Genomic DNA, 25,900 nt, shown 5'->3' with positions numbered 1-25,900 from the left:
ACTTTTTTGTTCCTAACAATTGTAGGAGATTTTCGAGAAAATGTGTTTCTTTTGTGCTCTTAGTTATTTAGCTTGCTTTAGAAGTGCCATTTCTTGAGGGTTTTTCTTCTCCTTTCAATACTTAAACCACAGTCTTTCTGTGAGATTTATTAATTGGTTTTGGTATCCTGTTGACAAAAATTTGAAACTGGGGTTGTTTATAGGATCCTGCTGTGATCCATGACATTAAAAATTATTTTTGTTTTGTTTTGTTTTGTTTTGTTTGTTTTTTTAAGCAGAAGGTTTTTTGGATGTGTCTATATGTATATATGCATATACACACACACACACACACACACACACACACACGTATACACTATACATATATGTAACAACTCTGGGATTAGAGTCTCTGGTCAAAGGGGAGAGCATCAGAAGGACTTAGCTGCTGCAAAGCTGAGCTCCATCACAGCTCCTCTTTGCAGAAGTGGTTGCTCCTCTTTCCCTGTCACTTGCAGAGCTGCCCCCCTGATGTCAGGATTTCTGGGACCCGGGATAGAGCCAGAGAGGGTGCACATCACACCTCAGAGCCCATGCATATGCACACATACAGCTACATCAGTCTCAAGAAAATTCAAACCCAAATATGTTTGTACTCCAGAAAATTAGCATTTCTGCCAGGCAGTTTCTGGGACTGGATCTCACACCAAAGCAGGGTTTCATTCACAGTCATCCATGGGAAGCTGAAGAAGAGTTCTGGGAGGAAGCAGTACCAAGAGGGAATCTGTTGTCTTTGAATTACTCCTTAAATGCATGAGGCAATTGTGTCTGAGGGGTATCTTATAGTATTGATCCTGGCCCTTAAAAATGTCGTAGGAAACATTGCCCATGCTTGTAACATGATTCCTTTTCTTCCTTGGAACAAGTGAGAAAATAGGATATGTAGGGTTGAAGATAAGTATTAGACAACTAAAGTAGTCTCATAATTTATTCTTTATGTGAATAACTTATTCTAGGACATGTTTGTCCAATCTTTACAAAACTTTGAGTTATCCTTCAAAGTGCAGTGTGTCCCTCTCCCAGCCATCGCTGGGCTGAGTCAACATGCCAACCTACAGTCCATGCCAGCATCCTCACTCTTCCCTCTCTCTTTTCAGATCCAGCTGAGGTGCACATCAAAACCAAAACCCAAGATAGTCACACACATAAGGGGCTTCTTTTCTCATGCCAGATTCTAGAATGGGTCGTTTGTGGAATTGCAAAAGATACCCTGGGTAAAACAACAGAAAAGGTGGTTTCAGTGATATTTACAAGGGTGGAAGATAAAGCTGCTAGTTTCTGCTCCCTTTTTCATCACCTCTTTGACACACTGGTGTGTAAGTTTTCTGGCATTAAGTACAGGCTATACATCACTTCTCCTTCTGCTTCTTGCAGAAGCCCAAATTTCTGGTTGATTTTCAAAGACAAATAGTCAAGCTCTGGGATTTTGACGAACTGGTGCCACTGCTGCCTGAGGTGGGTTTTAGGACAGTAAAATACATTCTGTCACAGTGATGCTTTGGAACTTCTGAGAGGAACATGCAAGGTGAGAAACTACAGGGAAGTATGGAAAGACTTTGACATTTCTTTTTCCAAAGGAGCAAGGGTCAATAAAATTCTTACTTTGCAAGTTCTTTCTTTTGCATCATGAATAGAAGTTCAGGATAGATAAGCAACAACATGACTTAGTGATTAAGTTTTTCCTAAGTTAATACCAGAACTAAAAATAAGTCTTAGACCAAGGTAATTAGGTTAAAAAATTTTATTATGAACAGAATGCAGAACTCAGCTGCAATGTTTAGGAGCATAACCTTGTATGAATGTAATCCTTCCATATAGACTTGTGGACCTCAAATACTCTCAATTATGGCAAAGAACCATCTGGAAACCAGTCAAGAATATAAGCTAAAACTTCTCTTGTTTGATATTTCAGGAAATTTCCCTTTGTTCTTCTACACTGAAAGTAATCTGTCACTGTGGGAGATCAGTTAGAAATCACATTTCAATTATTTCTTCAGTTAGCAAAGCAAAAGCATAAAAAATTGTGGCAGAAAAAGAAGGCATATTCACAAAGGACTCATTGACAATTTTGCTCTTTAGCTGAAAACTACTCTTTCTGTAGGAAAATACAAGATTGGGCATATGTGTTTTTAAGCAACACATACTTCCAGGCCTTCTCACTCTTGTGGAATCTTAATAAAATACTGGTAAGATATACGATACCAGAGTTGCAGATATTACTATGGGGAGTATGACATAAATAAACCACATAGCTAAGACAGTGCGACTAGAACTCAGCTTGTGAAATGAAAGAAAATATTCAGAAAAATATTTAGAAACTAAAAGTGGTTCACTGTTCTAGAGGGCCTGTTGACCCCCAGTGTGATCTACTACACAGTGTATTTTTAAAGATGCTGTTATAAAGTTCCTTTATGGAATATCATGTTTGCTACGTGGCACTCCAATTTTATTGCAGAACAAGAGACTAAACAAGCTGTGTTGAAATCAGACCTGCTTTGATCTAAGAAGTCCCTTCAAATATAAATTTTTCTCACAGGGGAGGCAGCTGCAAGTTCCTCGTGTGTCAGTTCTTAAAAACAGAGAGATCAAAGTGATCAGAGAGGATTTTACAGTCATATAAACCTGTGCTGTAAGTATAGATGTTTCTTACCAACTTCCAGTGATTATTATGTTTGTGCCTAATTACTAATGCTAGTAATGTAAATAGCACATTTTTTTCTGCCAATTCCACAAGCACTGTAAAAATTCAATAAATTTGCCAATATTCTTCCTCCTTTCTCCTCTTTCTGCTTCTTCCATTCCATGTGTGGTCTTTCTGGTCTGCATAGGCTAAATACCAAGTCTAGCCATGGTCTGTTACAATTTCTGTAAGGAAGTAGCAATTGATGAAGAACATCAAGGAGGATACCTTTCCTAGTCAGCTCCCTTAATACCAGTACCAATTTATACTCATTGCTACTCATCTCATACCCATACTGTGCATGCTCGTCAACAGAAGGGGATAAAAATACCTCTCCTCTCAACCTCAGAAAGGCTAAGTGACCTGGTGTTCCTGCCCTAATCAGTGAGGCTGAGAAAGAGGATCTGCTCCAAACAGACATTTTGTGGGGAGCCAGAGGGAGATGGTGTGGGAGTAACTGGGGGATAGATGTTCCTGTTTCAAGAATTACCTTATGGAGAGAGTGACATGATCTGTCATCATATTTAGAGATACAGATTGTTTAGGCTTACAAACAAAACCACTAGAAATACATGTTATTAAAATTTAACTGTAAAACTCCCAGTTTTTAACCAGGTCCTCATCTTTTTCCTACTTCTGTATTCAATCAATAAAAATGTTGTGACAAACTGATAGGAAAAAACCTTCTCATCAGTAATATTATTATATGAAGTTTCTTTTCTTGTGTTTCTTTTTTTTTATGTCTTGTTGCCTACAAATAAATAAAAAAGGAGCTACCTAAAGAAAGGACCAGTCATAACATTTAGGTGAGGAAATGCAGGTGGCATCTGAAATAAACAAGTTTAAAGCAGTTAACAGTGACAGTTCCCCATCAGCCAGAGATGTCAGCAAGACAAGTTGCCAGAAAAGAAAAAGGGCTTTGAGCAAGAGGGGAGAAGCTGCCCAGACTATTGCAGGCAGAAGCACTCAGCAAGGTGAAAATGTGCTGCTTCTCCCAAAACAGACATCATCACATCAAGCCGAGAACCTGCCTATGTCATGCTCAGAAGTTTAGGCTGCCCTTAAAAAAGGTTTCCTTTGAAATACTGTCATGTGTTCAATGAGTCTGTACTGTGAAACAGAGTGGGGAGCAGACACAGGTGTTTATGTTTCTTCCCTTTTTCAGGATGTCCTCAAAGTCAGACCTATTCCTATCTCAAGTGTTTAGTGGTGGCCCATCCGTTGCTGTGGGAGAAGGACCTGCCTGGGGAACAAGGAGATGAAGGAGGGCTTAAGGCTGCTCAGGAGCACAACAGCACAGCTGAAGAAACAGTGGGAAGGATGCTTTCCTTGTGTGACCTAATCTTACATGCTTTGCACTTCCAAATTCTGTCTATATTTTCTTCTGGGGACAGGTAGTATGTCCTCAGGTGCCAGCTCTGGCTGGAGCAGCTAACACCCAGCTAATACAGAAGGGGTGGTCACTCAGGGCTTGGGTGGAAAAGGTCCTCAAACTGATAGTACAACATTAGAGAGGAGCCCTAAAATCTTCATGGAGTAGCCAGCTCAGCCAACAGCCCAGGAGGCAGATGAAAGGCAAAGTGAAAAAGTTATTTGGAAATTAGCAGTAAATGCTTCTGAACTTCCACCATGCTCTAGTATAGCTGCATGTTGCTCCTTTCTTACCACCTTTTCCACTTTCTCTTTTTTACTTTTTACCTTCCTCTCTTTTTTACTTTTTACCTTCCTCTCTTTTTCTATTCTCACTTCCTCCTTGGTTTACTTGATTTGCTCCACCTGCTTTGTGTCTATTCCTCTGCCTGTCTGCTGTCCTGCTCCCCATCCTTGCTTTCACAAATCAGACTGCAAGCCCTACTGAACTTTGTCTCACATACCTTCCCATTTTAGCATCTTCCTTTGCTGTGCAGCCATCAGTGCAAAACAAGGTGTATATCAACTAAACATCTATTCTGGCAACAGTTTCTGTTCAAACTTGTCAGAGTACAAGTGAATTATTGGATTTCGAAGTAGTTCTGCATTTCATTTTGGGGGATAACTTCAAACAGGTTTATCTTCCATGCTTTGACAGTTTCTGCAAATGAAGTTCAGAATCTTTTGCTCAGGAGATTTTGGTCTTGTGTATCATAACAATATTAAAAGGGAGAGTAAAGCTAAACAGTTTCTTGGAGAAGCTTGTTGTAAGCCAGTGAATTGCTTGTAGCTATAGCATTTTTCAGGCACTGCCAGAAGTAGGGCTGAGATTGAGGGTTAGTTGGCCATTCCAGGACTGAACTTCTGCACAGCCTCTTCCTCAGCCGGACATAGCGAGACTTCTGCAAAACCTTCTCAAGAAATATCAAGATAATGACATCCATTTTGTCATCTAGAAGCCGCTGATGAGCCATGTAAAATGTTGTCTTAAAGCTGCCGCTTTTAATATACTTGTTGGTCAGCACAAATATGGTCTTTTTGCTCAGCTGAATGCTCTGGGAAAGGTTGTCAAAGACCGGCTGTCCTGGGAGCCAGTCCCTTCCTTCCAGGCATAAATTGAACTGCCTGGCTTTTTGGTTTTCCAGCCTTTCAACCAGTTCCTGCAGCACCCACTCATTCACAGCTGCATCTTCATTGTCATAGGCAATAAAGGCATCGTAGCAGGCATCTGGTAAAGACAAGCGCCGATAGCCCTTCAGCTTGGCAGTGCAGTAATGGTAGCTATACCACACATCCCAGAAGTAGAGGTGGCTCATCACTGTGAACACCATAAAGCCAAGGACGGTTGAAGCTGACAGAGCGTACAGGATCAAATACGACGTGTCCAGCTGACAGGTATACAGATCCAAGAAAACCACGCTCCTTCCCTTATGTGCCCCTGGGCCAGCACAGGTCACGTCTGTGGCCAGAAGAGGAATGGTCACCTGTGTCTGATTGATCCACCAGACAAACCACACAGCCTCACAGTTACACTTAAAAGGATTGCCATGCAAAAGCAGCATCTCCAGGTTGTTAATGACATTCTCAGGGAAGCTGGATCTCTTAATTATTTCAATCTTGTTTGAGCTGAGGTCCAAGTACCTCAGTTTAAAAGCACCTCTGAGAAAATGTTTGGTCAATCGCTGAATGAGATTGTTTCGGAGCATCAGTTTTTGGAGTGATGAGGTGCAATTGGACAGTTCTTTGGGAACAGTAGTCAGAAGGTTATTGCTCAGGTCCAGAGTTACTAGGTTCCTCAGAGAGGGGAGGCTTCCCCAGATGAAACTCTTCAGTTGATTATTTGTTAAGTTGAGGATCTTGAGACTAGGAGGCATTCCTTTAAAAACATCATGAGGCAAAAAACTGAGCGAGTTGAAGGAAATATCCAGTTCTTCCAGGCTGGTCAGATTCTTGAAGAAGGACAAATATCTAGCATTGCCGTCCACCCATAAAGCATCTAAACGATTTCCTCTGAATTCTAAAATTCTAAGAGATTGGCTTTCCATTCCTGTATCAATAGTGGTAGAAATGTCATTCTCATTCATCATCAGCTTCTTCAGATGGGCTAGGTTTTTCATAAAACTAAGCACGTGAGTAATACCTTCTGCCAGAAAATAATGCTGGTTATTGCTCAGATCTAGAATTTCTAAAAATTTTAGCTCTTTGAAAGCAGTTTGGTGTAGCAAATCAACCCTGTTGTTAGAAAAATCCAGATATTTCAATCCAGACAAGTAAGAGAATTCACTTCCATTTAAAGTTTGACTTATTGCATTATCTGACAAATTGAGACATTTGAGAGAGCTAAGTCCCAGGAAGTCTGAGGGGTTAACAAAAAATACATTGTTTCTGCTTAAATCCAGAGTTTTTCCGTAGTTAAGGCAATCTTCCTTAACTATAGATTGGTAGGAAGAAGCCTCTTTGTCTTTGGAACGGCAACTTCGCTCATACACGTCATACCTGAAATAATGCGTCTCTTGTCGTACTTGCCTGTTGTATTGCTCAACTGAAATGCCAGGATTAGAGCAAAATCCATAGAAGTTGCTTTCCCCTGAAGAAGGAGAAATTTTATTCACTGAGAGGTCAATGAACTTAAGAGCTGGGAATTCTTCAAACACTGTCAGGTCTGCAACTTTAATAAAGTTAGTCCCGAGATCCAACATGGTTAGATTCTGAAGACCGAGCAGTGGACGTAGATCTTGTGCTCTCAGTTCTTTAAAGACATAACCCTTGAGCCTCAGAGTTTCCAGGTTATAGAGAGAAGAAAATGTCTTAGAAAGATTCAAGAAGGGAGAATACACCTTCACTTCAAAGTTGAAGGACAGATCAAGCTGCATAAGGCTGGGGATAAATGTCAAAAACTGAGCATCTCCAATCTCCCTCATGAGGAAATTTTGGGAGAGGTCAAGTTCTTTGAGATTCTTGATGTTTTTAAACCAGCTGCTGGGTATGCTCTGAAGAGAGTTACTGTGAAGTCGCAAAATTCTTAAATTTTCCAAGGAGTCAAAAGCCTTTGAATGTATCTGAATCGAGCTCTTGGGACAAGGAATGCAAGGATACGGGGCATCATAGCAACGTGGGCAATTGCCACTTAGGTCAAGAATTTCTAGATTGGAAAGGCCACTTAAATCCTGTTCGTGAATCACTTGAATCATGTTGTTGTAAATATACAATTCCTTTAAAGTAGATGACAAATTGGGTGGAATATGTGTTAAGTTGTTGGACTTCAGGGATAGTATTGTTAACTTTTTCAGCCCCAGAAAGGCTGTTTTCTCAATTTCAAATGAAACGTTGCATGGATTGCGGTAGTAACAGTTCTGTCCAAGATACAATACCTCTATGTTTCCTAGCTCTGAGAAGCTGGCTTCATGGATAGAAAAGATACTGTTTGCTTCCAGGCTCAGCAGGGTTAAAGTAGCAGGAAGACCTCGGGGTATTTCTGCCAGCTGGTTTGCATCCAAATACAATGACTTCAGTCTTGTCAGGGCAGCAAAACTACCAGTCTCAATCCTCAGTCTGCTAGTGCACACATGATTTTTGGGGCCAAGTTTGACAGGCACACAGTTGCATCTGAAGTCAATCTCCTGGAGGTTTTCAAGATGATCAAAGGATGTTGGGTAGATGTGGGGGATATGGTTAATACTCAGGGTAAGGTTGGTAACGTTTCCAGGGATCCCTCTGGGAACTTCTGTAAGGCGCCGATCAGTGCAGTCCACTGTCACAGTGCCTTCTGAGGACTTAACATCACAGGGTAAAGTTTTGGGAAACCAAGCCCCTGACAGCAGCATTGGGAATATGAAGAGCAGGATAAATGGCAATGCATTTGACATCTTTGCACGAGATACCTAAACCCAAGGAAATACGGAAGTATTAGTTTAATGCAATGAGAATATTTCACCTACACACTGGGTCAGGCCAACTATACAGCTAAATTGGGGTCCTGGTCACACACTGACCATGGATGGATGTGCAGGTAGGATTATAAGTTTCAGGAGGCATATATTGGTATTTCCTTTCCTTTTTTTCCCCAGGGGACACAGCATTTTATGCATGTAAAGAACGTTATGAGTCTAATGAAAAAACAAAGAGTGTCTATCCTAACCAAATGGCCCTTGTTATCCCAGAAACTGCCTATCTCCATCTTTTACTGCAGACCAATGGACCCCAGGGCCAGGATCATTTGCCAAGGCAAGTGCCCATGGAGCATAGCAGAGAGCTGGTAGGGAAACCATAGAGACTCTCTGCAATGCAAGACATGTCACTCCATCACACAGGTACCATTTATTCTGCATCTGATGACACGCACCACAGCAGACCATGAAGTGCTGGCTGTCACCAGCCATGGACACAGAACCTGCAGTCACAGATGGCAATACTGGCAGCTGCTGCACATACAAGTCCAGTAGCCTTTCTTCCTTTAAAACAGGGAAGGTGTAGGAATGAGGCCTACAGCCATGAGATATGCCGTGGTATGTGGTAAAGGGATTTCCATAAGGGATTACTCTGGGCATTATGGCCTGCTGAAGGGTAATGCGTTATCAAGCAGAAACAGATAACCCTTTTACTTTCAGTCAGCCAGGTAGAAGAGGAAGAGAAGCTAAAGTGTCACAATTCTGTACTTTCCTTGTGCAAGACGCAAAGTCTTTGTAATTTCTTTGTTACTCTTGATATCTCTCATTTACATATAAGTGGCTGCTCTGTGTCCCCCATTAATGATGGCAGTAACAGAATATTTGGTCGCAGTCTTGCTTCCACTTCTCCCAAAAGTATAAATTGGCATTTGAAATCTTCATTGACAGAGGATGAAAATGCAACCATTTTACAGACAAGTCAGTGGGCTTGTTTTTCTCTCTTCCCAAAACTAGGGATGCTTCTTTGGTAAGATTTGCACTGGGAGCACTTACATAGCACTGTACATTTGTATTTTGCAAGTCTAATATATTTATCAATTATCCAATAAACTGTGGTATTGGTGAATCTGTGTTCATGAAAGTTCTTATTGAACTCAACCAGACTTACAGTGATGAATCAGTAATCCTCACAACTGTTGAATCTGTTAGCGAATGAGATGAGGCTTGTAGTGTAACTCAGGCTATTGTTGCATCTGGGAACCTGACCAGACTTAATAGTACTAAATCGGCTCGAATCAGAAATTAAGTCCAGACACACCCAGCCTCTCTGATCTCTGAGGACCAGCTGGAAAGCAAGGGAGTTTATTTTCTGCCAAATTGCTACACACTTAATGCAACAGGAGGAAAAGTCAATTAGATTCAACCTTTAAAGATGTGATAAACCAAAATAAACACTGTCCAAGCATTAGAGCATGACATGGGCAAGGTATGATTGCAGTCTAGATTAAATAGGCAAACTTCCTACATGAACTTGTATGCAGCCATTGCACTCAGGCCCTTAATTTTAGCTGCTTACTAAGTTCCTCAGTTTATTGTTATTAACCGAGGCTGCAGTGACATTCAAGAGAGGGAGGGGGGAGGAAGAGAGAGATAGAGAGAGACCAAGAGACCCTTCTCCAGCTGCTGCTTGGCTCTGAAGATGGAAAGAGTTCTAGCTTACCACATACCAAACAGAGACTAGCACTGAACATTTAGGTGCCTGGAATTAAGTGCAAAGAATCTGGGCTTTGAAAGTTTTCGTGAATATGTTTGTAGGTTTCTCACGTATTTCAGTATTTTTAGGGACTTAAGTGTTGTTGCAGAGCCAACGTAGCTCCTACCATCTTTGTGCTTCATTTCTTTGTATATTCTTCCCTCTCCTGATAATCTTTGTAATGCATTAGCTGTTTTAACTGTAAAGAGTTACATCTTGGGGCTGTATCTGGCTATTTGCATATGTAAAATGTTGCATCCATTATAGTACCAGAACAAACAGAAAGACCTAAATAAGAGCAAGAAGCAATGCTGTCTTGTGCAATGTCTTTGCAATGAGAGGCTTGTTTAAAAGTACAGCAGGAGTATGCGAGCTGTTCTTTTGTCTGTGATCTATGCTTGGTTTTATAAGGAGTTCAAAAGAACTAATCTACTGATCTTAACTGCTATGTGCACAAACCCCTAATGATTTAGGGTCTTCAAATATTCAGCAACAGTACAGCTATGTGTTTCTGAAGGAAGTTTATCTGCTAATGTTCCATATATATGTGAGGAGTTCATGGGGGAAAGCCTAGAGAAACACCTCAGAAGTTACAGCAAGTATATTATTATGCTCATTCAGAAGTATAGGAGTACAGATAAATCCTTTCCTTTGCAATCATAATGCTCTGCAGCTTCGACCCATTGGACCATTTAGAAAACAGAAAAGCAGAATATGTTCTTGAAAATCTTCCAAAACAATTCCAGTCAAAGATATCTAAGAGCAAATTTAAAATGAAAGTTTAACATACCATTTTCTGTGTGCTTCCAGGTCTGGCAGATTAGATGCTGGAAGAGACTGTAAAACGGAGCAGGAGAGAACAGCACTAAAGTGGTTTCCAGTGGTTCAGCTGAGGTGCAGAGGAGAATGTAACATGACATAACTCACTCAAGACGACAGTAATTTGTACTGTATCTTCTTTCTCTTCATCTGAACACCAAAGGAAGGCAACTTCAAAGTCCTTAACAAGAGAGCCTGAGAGTAATCAGCTAGGAGAAAAGGCATTATGAAAGGGTAATATTCATGTGATCAACAAAGATTGCAGAAGCTCAAGTTCCTTTTTTTTTTCCTTTTTTACTGTAAGCTGCATGAAGGGAGACAAAAATTGTTAATTGACATGGAAGTTTAGTAATTTTTATAATTATTATTTGGGATTAATTTCTGCAGTTAATAGCTTCAAGGATTCAGATCTTACTAAGGATCACTTGTGTGCTAATAGGAGCAGACAAATCTCTTAAGCTGAATACTTTATGGAAGAAATGTTTGTTAAGTGAATGGAACTTAGGGGAGGGAACTGAAACCAAGACAAAAAGGATAATGGTAAGGGCATAGGAAACTGAATACAAAAAAGTGAAATCTATGTGGAAGAGCGTGCACAAGTTGGACTGTGAATGTTGATTTCTTCAAGCAACCAGCCACATCCCTGGTACATGTCACTGGAATATGAGATGCTTAGTGTCCACTTTGCTTGCATGAAAGTTTTCTAAAACACAATGTCCAGTCACCCAACCCTGTAATTTTTGACAGGTGCTCCCTCACAGTCTAAGGCTACAAACTGTGGAAATTTTAATAGCTGTACAAACACTTAGCATTTTCTTTTGCTCTTTAGTTTGTTTGTTTTTTGTTTGTTTTGGTTTGGTTTGGTTTGGGTTTTTTTGGTTTGGTTTTTTTGGTTTTTTTGGGTTTTTTTTAATATTAGGAACTTTTTGTCAACCAGCTAAGAGCTCAAGGAGTTTCAATTCTATGTAATGTGAAACTGCAGCTTTAGCTGAGTGCTAATAAAATGCAGATAATTTCTTAGCTTTATTTTTTTTACCTATGAAATGTGGGAAGCACAATACAGCAATAATTCACTTCAGAGATGGAGGCAGGGTAAATGCAGGGAAGTTTTCAGAAGTCCAGAACTTCTGAACTGTAATTTGATTTTTAGAGGCACAGGGAGTCACTGGTTTACTGATTTTAGTAGTTCAGTTTCCCTCAGAAATCGCACAAAATCTCTTTTGCCCCCTCTGAAACGAGTAACTGAAAACAGAAAAGTACTTCCTACTACATCACGTGTTAGGGGAGGACCCTCTGGTAAGAGCAAATGTATATTACTGCTGCTGTGAGTGAGGAAAACAATTTAAAATAAAGCAGGAGTCTTTAATTGTCATAATCATTCATCTGTAAGTTTCGTTGTTGGTTGGCTTCTAATCAGATTGGTGAACTCACATTTCCATTTTTTTTCCCTTTGTCAACAGGAGGCTGCTTTATCTTATTTGTCAAAATCAAGATTCCACTGTGTTTATTTTAAATCTCGATAGTTAGAGTCCTAAAGCCTTGCTACAACGTCTTTTCTCTAAAGTGCTGACCCTCATTTCAAGAACGAGGTTACAACTCCATCTATTCATGGTTAATACAGTGTTCAGTGTAAAATGGCATAATTTACCCAGGAAATTATTCAAGAAAACCAGTTATCTTGCTCTGTTTTTTACAATACATAAGTTGACTTTTCAAACTGATGTTGCTGATAGCTGTTGCAGAAATGTGTCTGCGGGCACTAATAATAATCACAACAATAGAAGACAGCACTGGAGGAGATTGGCCTACAACAAGGGCAGAGGAAGCACTCAGGGCTCTGGTAAGGGAGGACACCCTGATAGATCTGCATTAAGAGCTGACCCAAACCACCCAGGGTGCTGAGATATGGCCGAGGGAGCCACTAATACCACAGAAACAGACATTGCCTCTTCTGAAAGCTCAGGCTGCCTCAGGCTACCTCAGTGCCAACACTGAGTGTTTGGTTTACAACAGGTTGAAAATGTTTGCTGAAAGGCAAGGTGCCCAGCAGTCCTGTTTTTGAAAGTGAGTTTCCTTCAAGGGGGCCAGAAGGCATCCAGAAATAGCTGGAATGAGATGGAGTTATTTTCCAAGTTCTCCAGGGTCAGCAAAGCAACTGTACCCCTACTGTTTTCCCCTTCCTCAGGGGCAGGTAAGATGGCGTAGCCACAGACATCATTCCTTCTTTTCTCTGGGGGATGATGGGGAGGAGAAGTAACAAGGTAGTCATGCTGGAAGTGATGGTGCACAGTAATGCAGAAACTGCTGCAAACCACAAAACTGACAGGTTCAGAGGAATTTTGGCACTTGTAAGTGGGATATCCTCAAATCCTGCTTCTTAGTATTGGAAGTACTAGCCTACTGGCCCACTACAATTTGAAAATTTTTATATAGGTAATCCTGCCAGGGTTTATGAAGTTATCTTCAGGCAAGAGCACTGAGGGAGCACTGGAACAACATCTGCAGAGCAACGTGGAACTCAGACACTGCTCAACCCAAACAAATCAAATAGCAGGAGAGCATCTCTATATGAAATAAAGGCTTAAGATTATGGCAGACAAGAAACAGCTCACATTAAACACGCATGTACATCAATTTATGGAGTTCTAAAGACCATGAGACATAATTTTCTCAATTTTTTTAGGCTTTGATACTGCGTTTTCAACAACTGTGCATGACATTTGTATCTGTGAGGGCTACTACTCAATAGAGGTTATTTTTTCTAATGTCATGAATTGCACTTGAAATGGATTGGTTTCTTGTCTCCCTCTATGTATGTATCTTTACACGTGCAAAACCCGTGCGCAATAGGAATGTATATTGTATAGTGTATGTATTACATTTATCTAGATATAGCTGCAGATATATCATACCACAACATTCAAAGTGTTTTTATGTGTTTAACCAAGGCCAAGGGCCTGCCATTTACAGTAGTGCAGGCTTCCACTCCCAGCCCTGTAACCTTCCTGCCTGGCTGCCCTGGAGCCTATGCTGGAGCCATATTTTCCCTTTGCTTTCACACCAATGTTCTCTGGACCCTATTCCTGCAAGCCTTGGTGGGACTGGGTGTCTCTTCAGAGCTGAGGGGCAGTGGCACATGCCTCATTTGGGTTCCCTGAAAAGTCACTCTTGAAGTGAAGTGCTGATGTGTGCCACTGCCATGAGTACACACTGCTCCAACCCCTGCTTATGGAGTTAATGAATGCCAATTCATGAGGCAAGCAACCATCACCTGTCACTGAGCGTGTGACATCTTCATTACCCTTCACCTCATTCTCAGGCCATGAAGGTTCTGTGAACCCAGAAGAAAATCCAGACAAACAATTTTTTCCTCTCCCTCCCATCCTCAAGGTTCCTGGGCACCAGGTGACTGCTCCCCTCCTTACTGTCCTGGCAGGTCCCTGGCCCACTAGGCCCCCACAGGAGGGGGAGGTGAAGTGCAGCAGCCCACAGTTCAGAGATCCAACCAGTTATGAGGCATAAGGGGGAACTTGAACCAGAGCTGCTGCTGGACAGTGAAACCCATCAACCTCCAGTAGCAGGGATGCCTCCACCATTGTTTGCATCCTCTGAGGATGGAGGGAGTGACTCATTCTTTTGTATGTTTTGAGAGTCTAATTATAATTGTTATACTGATAGAGCAAAGCATGGAATAAGATTTGACTTGATCTGCAGAGGGTTCATAAGTTGCATCATAAGTTGTTAGGATTTAGATGATTGGAAATTATAAGTTAAAATGTATTATAAATTCCGTATTAATCTACTTATAGCTTATATTATATTGATTTGTTTTGTAGAAATCCTGTGGCATTTTAATAATAATAATTTATGTGCTGTATTAATTATACTGTCCTATCAAAAATGCTTTTGTTGTAACTACAATATAGCACCATAATCATTCTGCCAAAGACAATCTCTTTCCTTAGTGTTGGATGAAAGCCATCCACTATGAATCCTGCTAATAAGAACAGAAATCTATGTGTATGTACATGTGTGTGGGCACAATGTAATCTGAGCAGGGAATTCAGCAAGTCTCTATGATTTGCCTGTTCTGTGCTGTTTCTTTTACTCTTTGCCTTCTTTTACCTTTTCTTACAAGTATAGCTCAACACAGGCCTGGAAAAGAGAGACATGAGTAGCCATGATCACACCTCATTTGTCACTCACAACAACCATACTGGGTCTGTCTGGGATGGAGCCCATTTTCTCCATAGCAGCCCTGTCATGCCCTGCTACAGGCTGGTGACCAAAGCAGTGTTGATTACACACCAGCATTATGCCTTGTTGGGGAAGTTGCAGAGCCTCAAGGCCTTCTCCGCTTCTCACACTGGTGAGCAGGCTCAGGGTGAACAAGGGTCTGGGAGGGGGCACAGCCGTGATTACGGAGCCTAGCTGACTAAAGGCATAAGGTTCCATGCTGAGCAATAAAATTGGGGTGGGTTGGTAGTGGGATGAGGGTTTAGCTAAAGCAGCAATCACTCAGAGGCTAGCTGGGCACTGGTCTGCTGCCAGGAGGTGGTGAGTGATCACCTTTGTATCATTTTCCTTTTTCTTTTTCCTTATTAGCCTGACTTTATCCCTACCCAGGAGCTGTATCTCTAACCAAGAGTTGCTCTGAAGCTGCCCTCCTGATCCTCCCCCCAGCCCAGATGGGTGGGGCCTTGGCTGCCAGAAAGGGGCAGCCAGCACACAACACACAAGAAACCACAGAGCACCAGCATTGACAACAGATGCCTGACAATCAACTGAGAGAGGCACTTGTGCAGTGAAAACACGCTCCAGTTTCACTCCCCATAGTACACTGCCTCAGCAACAGGCTGAGTGTTTGACATTTAAAACCCCTGGAGTCTATGGCAAGAGCTTCCAGTAAAGCTGCAAAAATCAAATACTCTTACCAAGAAAGCCAAAAATGTGTATTTGCATTAGGACAGTGGAACAAGTCAAAATAATATTTACAGGCAAATATGAGCTAAATCTTCCAACTTCTGCTAGGCAATGGGTATATTTTCAGTTATCTCAAAAGAATGCTGCTGAGAGAGGAATGTTTCCCACCAGGCTGAACTGTCAGATCTTCAGACCAGAATCCAGGCAGGGACCAGGAAGCATGCAGCATTAAACACCAGACACCTCACCATTTTCTGTTCCCATGGCTTTTAATTCTGTCAGAATGGAGGCAGTTTTCACAAAGCTGTTGGAAGTCACCTGTAACTCTTCATAAGCATTTTGGGTGCACAAAATGCAGCACATACAGTAAGATTAGTTCTGCCATTTTCCTTCTGCTCTTTCCCCCATCTCATCCCATTAAATTGAGTGGGTTTGCTTCCAACCGTCTGAGAAACACAAACTTCAACTGGTCATGAAATGCAGCTCAGACTCCCAAGGAAATTTAAACATTGTGTCCCTTCTGTCAGACCATGAAAAGAAGGAGAAGGATGATCTTATTATGAAGCTGTTTACCAGTCTGGTGTGATTAACCGTTCATCCTTATGTTCGAGACAGCTGTAACATGATTTATGAGCAAGGTTTGCAAGAGAGTCAATGCCTAAATTCTTTTCTGTTTGACCTGTGCAGGCCACAGTCTCCAAACAAAGAGTGTCAAAAGAATAGAAGCACAAGCAACCTCTTGGCATAAGTAATTTTGAAGCTTTATTTACAGTACTTGTGCACAGGGAAGGCAAACAATTCAGCACTTTATTTGACGCAAAGATCTGAGGTATAAAGCAACAGAACTTGACACTGAGTTCTGTGGGAACTGATACTGTGCATTAAATGTATTGTATGCCTTTTGTGTAGTAGTTGGTATAATTACGTGGCCCCAGATTTCAGGGTTATTAACAACTTAACTGCAAAGTAACATGGGTTAAATGATCTGACATTTAAGAAATTTACCAAACAAAACAATACTGTCGATTCATGGTGTTACTCTGTTATAACATAGTTATAGGCTCTTCAGGAAGGATAGGCAGGGCAGGCAAGTCAGGGGATGGCTCTTTATAGGAGGGAGGGGTTGAAATGTATAGTGCCTGCAGTTGGTGGTGGCACAGTTGAGAGGCTCTGGAAAGATGAAGATGCACGTTGTTGTGGGAGTATACTATCAACCACCCATCTGGGAACATGACACTGAGAAATTATTCCATAAAGAATGAAGGAATATCTCTAAGTCAGATGTTGTTCTTATGGGTGATCTTAACTTCCCAGACGTCAATTGGGAGCGCTGTACAATGGACACAAGCAGTCCTGAAGCATGCTGATGATAATTTCTTGGTGGAGATATTAAGGGAACCAACTAGGAAAAGTGCCCACCTAGATTTGTTGTTGGAAACAGAGAAGCATTCGTGGGCAAAGTGGTGATTGGTGACTGTCTCAGTCACAATGAGCATAAAGTAGTTGAACTTCAAATCAGTGTTTTACAAACACAACCATAAGAAACCATAGCATCATAGAATAATTAAGGTTGGAAAGACTTTAAGATCATCAAGTCTAATCATCAACTTAGCACCATCACAATGTTCACCATTAAAATATATCCTCAAATGCCATATCCACAAGGGCCATATCCACATGTTTTTGAACAGTTCCAGGGATGGTGACTCCACCACTTCCCTGGGCAGTCTGTTCCATTGCTTGACAACCCTTTCTATTAAAATTTTTTTCCTAATATCTAGTGTAAACCTCCTCTGTTGCAACTCCAGGCCATTTCTTCTCATCCTGTCACTTTCTGCATGGGAGAAAAGACTGACTCCCACTGAGTACAGCCTCCTTTCAGGTGGTTGTAGAGAGTGATAAGGTCTCCCCTGAGCTGGCTTTTCTCCTGGCTAAACAATGCTGTGCATTACGTAAAAGGCTTTACTAAAATCTAGATAGACAACATCCACAGCCTTTCCCTCATCCACTAAGCAGGTCATTTTGTCACAGAACGAGACCAGGCTGGTCATGCAAGAACTGCCTTTCAAAAACTCATGCTAGCTGGACGTTATAACCTGGTTGTCCTATACTTGTTGCATGATGGCATTCAAGATGATCATCTCCATCTGGCACCGATGTCAGGCTGACAGGCCTTTAGTTCCCCAGATCCTCCTTCCAATGTTAAAATAAAATTGTAAAACACCCACTCTTCTAACCAGGCCCTGATCTTTCTCCTGCTTCTGTGGTAAATCAGTAACACTACTATGATAATTTGGAGGGAAAAAAAATTCTTATTGTCTGTTATATTAGATGAACATTAGTTTTCTTGTTTGTTGTTGTGTTCTTTCTTGTTAGCATGCCTACAACTAAATCAAAAAGGGACTATTTAAAGAAAGGACCAGACAGAAAAGCTAGGCAAGGAACTGCCAGAGGCAGCTGAGATGACAGAATCATAGAATGGTTTGGGTTGGAAGGGATCTGGAAGATCATCTAGTTCTTTGTCTGTTTGGTTTAACTGATTTTCTCCATCTGCCTTGTGCCTCTCCCTCTGCATGTCTGCTCTCTCTTCTTGCAACCATGCAGCAGCTCCATTCACAAGGAATCCCTTTATGTTATAACTCCTTCCCACCTATAGCCTACAAGACCTTCTGAACTCATTTCTCACATATCTTCCCATTTTACTCCACACACATACTTCCAAGTCTCTTCAGATTTGTGGGTTTTTTGACAGTGCAACAGTGGGAGAGCTCCTGTACCAGATCCAAGCCCCTGACAGCAGTCACAGCAGAATTTGCTTTCCCCGGTTTGCCCACTCAGATAGAAGTGGTAGACTAAGAAACTCTAAGCCTAAGATGAAAAGATAAAAAATCTTTTATTTCCCTAAGATCAAAGAATGAGCTTTTCTAAAGTGATTTTCTGACACAAATATGTCAGCAGTTGCTTTTCTTGATTTTCATAAATACAGCAAATAGAGAAACAATGTATTTTTATAAAAATCACATTTATTCCAAGAGTGTCTAAACAGCAGCAACTTTAGGCATGGTCCAAGCACTCCTTCACCCTGTGTACTCGAGCATATTGACCAAGTGTCTAACCCACACTTTACCTAACCACAGGAGGTGTTAGAGGCCTATTGTGAAATAAAAGCTGGAAGTGGTGATATTCTGCAACAGTGACTTCCAGGGGGTAGTGCATCATTTCTTGCTGTGCACTAATAAGTGCCAAGCAAGGTGCATGTGTATCATAACAATATTTAAGGGAAAGGGTAGGACTAAACAGTTTCTTGGAGAAGCTTGTTGTAAGCCAGTGAATTGCTTGTAGCTATGGCATTTTTCAGGCACTGCCAGAAGTAGGGCTGAGACTGAGGGTTAGTTGGCCATTCCAGGACTGAACTTCTGCACAGCCTCTTCCTCAGCCGGACATAGCGAGACTTCTGCAAAACCTTCTCAAGAAATATCAAGATAATGACATCCATTTTGTCATCTAGAAGCCGCTGATGAGCCATGTAAAATGTTGTCTTAAAGCTGCCGCTTTTAATATACTTGTTGGTCAGCACAAATATGGTCTTTTTGCTCAGCTGAATGCTCTGGGAAAGGTTGTCAAAGACCGGCTGTCCTGGGAGCCAGTCCCTTCCTTCCAGGCATAAATTGAACTGCCTGGCTTTTTGGTTTTCCAGCCTTTCAACCAGTTCCTGCAGCACCCACTCATTCACAGCTGCATCTTCATTGTCATAGGCAATAAAGGCATCGTAGCAGGCATCTGGTAAAGACAAGCGCCGATAGCCCTTCAGCTTGGCAGTGCAGTAATGGTAGCTATACCACACATCCCAGAAGTAGAGGTGGCTCATCACTGTGAACACCATAAAGCCAAGGACGGTTGAAGCTGACAGAGCGTACAGGATCAAATACGACGTGTCCAGCTGACAGGTATACAGATCCAAGAAAACCACGCTCCTTCCCTTATGTGCCCCTGGGCCAGCACAGGTCACGTCTGTGGCCAGAAGAGGAATGGTCACCTGTGTCTGATTGATCCACCAGACAAACCACACAGCCTCACAGTTACACTTAAAAGGATTGCCATGCAAAAGCAGCATCTCCAGGTTGTTAATGACATTCTCAGGGAAGCTGGATCTCTTAATTATTTCAATCTTGTTTGAGCTGAGGTCCAAGTACCTCAGTTTAAAAGCACCTCTGAGAAAATATTTGGTTAATCGCTGAATGCGATTGTTTCGGAGCATCAGTTTTTGGAGTGATGAGGTGCAATTGGACAGTTCTTTGGGAACAGTAGTCAGAAGGTTATTGCTCAGGTCCAGAGTTACTAGGTTCCTCAGAGAGGGGAGGCTTCCCCAGATGAAACTCTTCAGTTGATTATTTGTTAAGTTGAGGATCTTGAGACTAGGAGGCATTCCTTTAAAAACATCATGAGGCAAAAAACTGAGCGAGTTGAAGGAAATATCCAGTTCTTCCAGGCTGGTCAGATTCTTGAAGAAGGACAAATATCTAGCATTGCCATCCTTCCAGAGAGCATCTAAACGATTTCCTCTGAATTCTAAAATTCTAAGAGATTGGCTTTCTATTCCTGTATCAATAGTGGTAGAAATTTCATTCTCATTCATCATCAGCTTCTTCAGATGGGCTAGGTTTTTCATAAAACTAAGCACGTGAGTAACACCTTCTGCCAGAAAATAATGCTGGTTATTGCTCAGATCTAGAATTTCTAAAAATTTTAGCTCTTTGAAAGCAGTTTGGTATAGCAAATCAACCCTGTTGTTAGAGAAATCCAGATATTTCAATCCAGACAAGTAAGAGAATTCACTTCCATTTAAAGTTTGACTTATTGCATTGCCTGACAAGTTGAGACATTTGAGGGAGCTAAGTCCCAGGAAGTCTGAGGGGTTAACAAAAAATACATTGTTTCTGCTTAAATCCAGAGTTTTTCCGTAGTTAAGGCAATCTTCCTTAACTATAGATTGGTAGGAAGAAGCCTCTTTGTCTTTGGAACGGCAACTTCGCCCATACACGTCATACCTGAAATAATGCATCTCTTGTTGTACTTGCCTGTTGTATTGCTCAACTGAAATGCCAGGATTAGAGCAAAATCCATAGAAGTTGCTTTCCCCTGAAGAAGGAGAAATTTTATTCACTGAGAGGTCAATGAACTTAAGAGCTGGGAATTCTTCAAACACTGTCAGGTCTGCAACTTTAATAAAGTTAGTCCCGAGATCCAACATGGTTAGATTCTGAAGACCGAGCAGTGGACGTAGATCTTGTGCTCTCAGTTCTTTAAAGACATAACCCTTGAGCCTCAGAGTTTCCAGGTTATAGAGAGAAGAAAATGTCTTAGAAAGATTCAAGAAGGGAGAATACACCTTCACTTCAAAGTTGAAGGACAGATCAAGCTGCATAAGGCTGGGGATAAATGTCAAAAACTGAGCATCTCCAATCTCCCTCATGAGGAAATTTTGGGAGAGGTCAAGTTCTTTGAGATTCTTGATGTTTTTAAACCAGCTGCTGGGTATGCTCTGAAGAGAGTTACTGTGAAGTCGCAAAATTCTTAAATTTTCCAAGGAGTCAAAAGCCTTTGAATGTATCTGAATCGAGCTCTTGGGACAAGGAATGCAAGGATACGGGGCATTATAGCAACGTGGGCAATTGCCACTTAGGTCAAGAATTTCTAGGTTGGAAAGGCCACTTAAATCCTGTTCGTGAATCACTTGAATCATGTTGTTGTAAATATACAATTCCTTTAAAGTAGATGACAAATTGGGTGGAATATGTGTTAAGTTGTTGGACTTCAGGGATAGTATTGTTAACTTTTTCAGCCCCAGAAAGGCTGTTTTCTCAATTTCAAATGAAACGTTGCATGGATTGCGGTAGTAACAGTTCTGTCCAAGATACAATACCTCTATGTTTCCTAGCTCTGAGAAGCTGGCTTCATGGATAGAAAAGATACTGTTTGCTTCCAGGCTCAGCAGGGTTAAAGTAGCAGGAAGACCTCGGGGTATTTCTGCCAGCTGGTTTGCATCCAAATACAATGACTTCAGTCTTGTCAGGGCAGCAAAACTACCAGTCTCAATCCTCAGTTTGCTAGTGCACACATTATCTTTGGGGCCAAGTTTGACAGGCACACAGTTGCATCTGAAGTCAATCTCCTGGAGGTTTTCAAGATGATCAAAGGATGTTGGGTAGATGTGGGGGATATGGTTAATACTCAGGGTAAGGTTGGTAACGTTTCCAGGGATCCCTCTGGGAACTTCTGTAAGGCGCCGATCAGTGCAGTCCACTGTCACAGTGCCTTCTGAGGACTTAACATCACAGGGTAAAGTTTTGGGAAACCAAGCCCCTGACAGCAGCATTGGGAATATGAAGAGCAGGATAAATGGCAATGCATTTGACATCTTTGCACGAGATACCTAAACCCAAGGAAATACGGAAGTATTAGTTTAATGCAATGAGAATATTTCACCTACACACTGGGTCAGGCCAACTATACAGCTAAATTGGGGTCCTGGTCACACACTGACCATGGATGGATGTGCAGGTAGGAATATATGTTTCCGGAGGCATATGTTGGTGGTTCCTCAAATCTTTTTTTATTTTATCATCACCAAGAATTCTAATATTAATTTAAATATCACTCTCTAAAAAATGAATTATTAAAAAACATCTCCTGAGAAAGTGACAAGGGGTAATTAAAGTCCATGTCTCTGTGAATACTCCTTTTTAAGGGGAAATAAGAGGTGTTCAACATCCGGCAGGTTGCCATTGCATATTAACGTAGATGAGCACAGTTACTTTTTCTAAGCGTATACAAGATCTATACTCAAAATCTCAGCTCAAAAGCTTGTGTAAACTTCCAAAACTGCACTAACAGGTGACTGAGTTCCGAATTCAAATTTAACATTATCATGAGTATTCTTCCTCTAGTAAGTGGCAGAATAGATGTAGAGTTGACCTAAGAAAGTCAATGTCTTTATTTCCTTAAAGTTTATTACCAGTTTTCATTTTCACTGTCCAATAAGGGACAAGGGACAAGAAAACAATGTATCTGGGTGAGGTGGGAACATGAAAATCAAAGACAAGTTTAAAACTGGGTATGTTCCATGAAAGACTAATAACCAGCCTAAATAACCAGAGCAAAAATCCCACAGACATTTTAAGAAGCTTCTGAAACACTCTGTCTGTTGAGACTTTGTGGTCTTGCTGGCTTCATAGATTTGTGGGTATTATGGGAAGAGCTTTTAATATTTCACAACTTACTGGTTATTTCCTCAGCAGCAGTCAGTGTCAAGGAAACCCTGGCTGGCAGACTGCCAGCCTTGGCTTGTGTGGCACAGGCAGAAGGGCCATGACCATCTTGCTGCCTTGCCCTGTATCTAATTGCTTGCATCTGGTGTTGGTCAAGAGTTTTAAAGACAAGACACCTCACGAAAATCATCATCCTTGTTTCTTCCTTGAAAACTCAGTGGTGGAGGCTTGTATGGCACATAGGGGGCTCTTAAACCACCAGGATTAGTTATGTGTGGCATAATATTGATTAAATGTCACAACCCAATTAAGTAGGTGAAAATCAGATGATTAGGTAAAATGTTCAAGATACATGGAAATGTTTTTATCTCTTTAGCTGTGACACAAGAACATACAGAGACTTGCCAAGCAGTCTGTGTAAACCCTGTCGAGTGCTGCCAAAGGTGTGCCTTGCAGGTGATATGGACCTAGAGGTGAAGCGAGGGTTTCTGTTGCACGCCCTGTTTACTTCAAGCACTGTGTCCCCTGTACAACTTTGTGTTTCTATGTTACCTGTGCTGAATCTACCTCTGCATCCATGTATCTGGAAATGTGAGAGAAGCCAGATCAGGTCTCACACAGCACTGCACTTCTGCTATCTTGACTCAACATCCAAATGGCATCACTTTGGTATTTCTTTCAGTCATCTTTGGAATTACAGAGCCTCAGTATAGAAGGAAAAATGTAAAAGTCCACTGCAGACCTTGAATTCAGTGTAACCTGATATAGTGACAGAAGCTACAGTGTTACCACAATTTCCTTGCCCACTCCCTGGAAGTGCTATGGTGCTTTCTTCTTATCCGCACATGCTCTGAGAAAAGGCAAGGTAGCTAAATACCACAGCTGGTAGCTGTGGCTGTCATTCATACAATTATTCAGAGCAGGCTCATATGGACTAACCAGGCCATGCCTGTGTATTCATATTTCATTATCTCCAACTCTTGTGTTTTCATTTGCTAGGTATCAAATTAACCATCATTTGGCTTATTGGAATTCCCTTTGGAAAATTGCCCAGACAGAGGTCACTGGGTAAGGGAGTTCACCAGTGTTTTCAATACAGTCTAGCCAATCTGCTTTAGAGGAGGATTAAGTTTTCTGATTTCCCGTGCACTTGGATAAAAATTATTATTGAGAGTAATCAGAGTTAAGTGGGGAGTGAATTTGGAAAAGATAAAAGGCATTAATTTCCTTCCACCACCTGAGCTTTTCAGTAGAACCCTTTTTTCTCCACTAATGTGGTCAGGGATGTGGGAAGGAGAAGGAAGGGCTCTGCCATTGCTATTTAATTACATGGAAAATTGAAGGTCTTTTTTAGAGTGACAAGTGACACTGCCAAAGAAAAATCTGGATATATTCCTGAAAAAATTTTGCCTTCTTTCCTTCTTTCCCAGGGGACACAGCATATTATACATGTAAAGGACATTAGGAGACTAAGGGAAAACCAAAGAATGCCTATGCTAACCAAATGGCCTGTGATGTCCCAGAAACTGCCTGCCTCCATTTCTTGCATTAGCAGACCTATGGACACCAGGGCCAGTCTGTTTACCCAGTGGAGAACAGCAGAGAGCTGATAGGGAAACCATAGAGACTCTGCACTGCAGGACGTGTCACTCCACCATCACATGGGTGCCTTTTACCTTTATCTGTCGACACAGACCACAGCAGACCATGAAGTGCTGGCTGTCACCAGCCATGGACACAGAATCTGTAGTCACTGAAGCAAATACTGACAACTGATGCACATCAAACTCCACCAGCCTTTCTACCTTTAAATGAAGGAAGGGAAAGTTAATTAGGTTCAAGCTTTAAAGATTTGATAAACCAGATTAAACCACTCTGTTGAAGCACTAGAGCAGGGCATGGGCAAGGTGTGATTGCAGTCTAGATTGAAGACTCAAACTTTCCACATGAGCTCATATTCAGTCACTACACGCAGGCCCTTAATTTCGGGTGTTTAACTAAGTTCCTCAATTTGCTGTCATCAATCTTAGTAGCACTGAAATTCAAGAGAGAGTGGGAGAGAGGAGAGAGGCCACTCTGCAGGGACTGTTCAGTTTGAAGATCGAGGGAGATCTGCGTGAGTACACACCAAGCAGAGGTTAACACTGCACATTTAGGTGCCTGAAATTAGGTGCGGTGAATCTGGGCTTTGAAAGTCTTCATGAATATGTTCGTAGGCTTCTTAAGAAGTCAAAAAAGACATCTTGAGTCTTACAACGCTCAGGTTTTGAACTCTCACATATTACAGTATTTTTAGGAACCTAAGTGTTGTTGCAGAGCCAGCGTAGCTCCTACCATCTTTGTGCTTCATTTCTTTGTATATTCTTCCCTCTCCTGATAATCTTTGTAATGCATTAGCTGTTTTAACTGTAAAGAGTTACATCTTGGGGCTGTATCTGGCTATTTGCATATGTAAAATGTTGCATCCATTATAGTACCAGAACAAACAGAAAGACCTAAATAAGAGCAAGAAGCAATGCTGTCTTGTGCAATGTCTTTGCAATGAGAGGCTTGTTTAAAAGTACAGCAGGAGTATGCGAGCTGTTCTTTTGTCTGTGATCTATGCTTGGTTTTATAAGGAGTTCAAAAGAACTAATCTACTGATCTTAACTGCTATGTGCACAAACCCCTAATGATTTAGGGTGTTCTTCAAATATTCAGCAACAGTACAGCTATGAGTTTCTGAAGGAAGTTTTTCTGTAGAGGTTCCACATGTATTTTAAGTTGTGACAGGAGGGAAGGGTAGAGAAAAATAAACACCTAAAAACTTGGAGTATTTGGATAAGACATTCGTTACGTGTTCTGTAGCACTGCTGTACAATAAGTATTAGTGCAAATTAATGCTTTCCTTTGCAGACATAATGCTCTGCAGCTTCGAACCATAACAGTAAACTGGACCATTTAGAAAACAGAAAAGCAGAATATGTTCTTGAAAATCTTCCAAAGCAGTTCCAGTCAAAGATACCTAAGAGCAAATTTAAAATGAAAGTTTAACGTACCATTTTCTGTGTGCTTCCAGGTCTGGCAGATTAGATGCTGGAAGAGACTGTAAAACGGAGCAGAAGAAAAACAGCACAAAAGT

General features: G+C 41.3%; 2 protein-coding genes across 4 annotated transcripts; both read right to left on the bottom strand.

Moving 5' to 3' along the window:
- Window positions 1-1,765: 1,765 nt before the first annotated feature.
- On the bottom strand, window positions 1,766-10,689 carry LOC125316873 (toll-like receptor 7). 2 transcript variants are annotated; one of them, XM_048286267.1, is made up of 3 exons: window positions 10,560-10,689; window positions 8,445-8,576; window positions 1,766-8,003 (listed from the first exon to the last, which is right to left on the bottom strand). In XM_048286267.1, the coding sequence occupies exons 1-3, from the start codon at window positions 10,687-10,689 to the stop codon at window positions 4,870-4,872; spliced, it is 3,396 nt and encodes a 1,131-aa protein (XP_048142224.1). In that variant the 3' UTR covers window positions 1,766-4,869. The 2 variants fall into 2 exon arrangements, with proteins under 2 accessions (XP_048142224.1, XP_048142217.1); XM_048286260.1 differs by lacking the exon at window positions 8,445-8,576 and having other exon boundaries at window positions 1,766-8,010; window positions 10,560-10,643.
- Window positions 10,690-16,273: 5,584 nt separating this feature from the next.
- On the bottom strand, window positions 16,274-25,900 carry TLR7 (toll like receptor 7). 2 transcript variants are annotated; one of them, XM_048286239.1, is made up of 3 exons: window positions 25,818-25,900; window positions 24,456-24,584; window positions 16,274-21,944 (listed from the first exon to the last, which is right to left on the bottom strand). In XM_048286239.1, exons 1-3 carry the CDS (start codon window positions 25,818-25,820, stop codon window positions 18,804-18,806), a joined length of 3,273 nt encoding a protein of 1,090 aa, XP_048142196.1. In that variant the 5' UTR covers window positions 25,821-25,900; the 3' UTR covers window positions 16,274-18,803. The 2 variants fall into 2 exon arrangements, with proteins under 2 accessions (XP_048142196.1, XP_048142207.1); XM_048286250.1 differs by lacking the exon at window positions 24,456-24,584 and having other exon boundaries at window positions 25,818-25,899.

The sequence above is a fragment of the Corvus hawaiiensis genome, chromosome 2 (genome assembly GCF_020740725.1).
Source record: "Corvus hawaiiensis isolate bCorHaw1 chromosome 2, bCorHaw1.pri.cur, whole genome shotgun sequence".
In the NCBI taxonomy this organism is placed as follows: domain Eukaryota; kingdom Metazoa; phylum Chordata; class Aves; order Passeriformes; family Corvidae; genus Corvus; species Corvus hawaiiensis.
Note: the sequence above shows the minus strand (reverse complement) of the source record. Positions and strands in the feature narration are given on the sequence as shown.

Coding starts and splice junctions, on each gene's coding strand:
- LOC125316873 (XM_048286267.1), bottom strand. CDS start 10,689: ATGTCATGTTACATTCTCCTCTGCACCTCAGCTGAACCACTGGAAACC. Junction 8,577..10,559: donor CTGGAAGCACACAGAAAATG/GTATGTTAAACT, acceptor TTTTAAAGGAAG/AAAGGCTACTGGACTTGTAT. Junction 8,004..8,444: donor TCATCAGATGCAGAATAAAT/GGTACCTGTGTG, acceptor TTTAGGTATCTC/GTGCAAAGATGTCAAATGCA.
- TLR7 (XM_048286239.1), bottom strand. Junction 21,945..24,455: donor GTCTGTGTCGACAGATAAAG/GTAAAAGGCACC, acceptor CCTTGGGTTTAG/GTATCTCGTGCAAAGATGTC.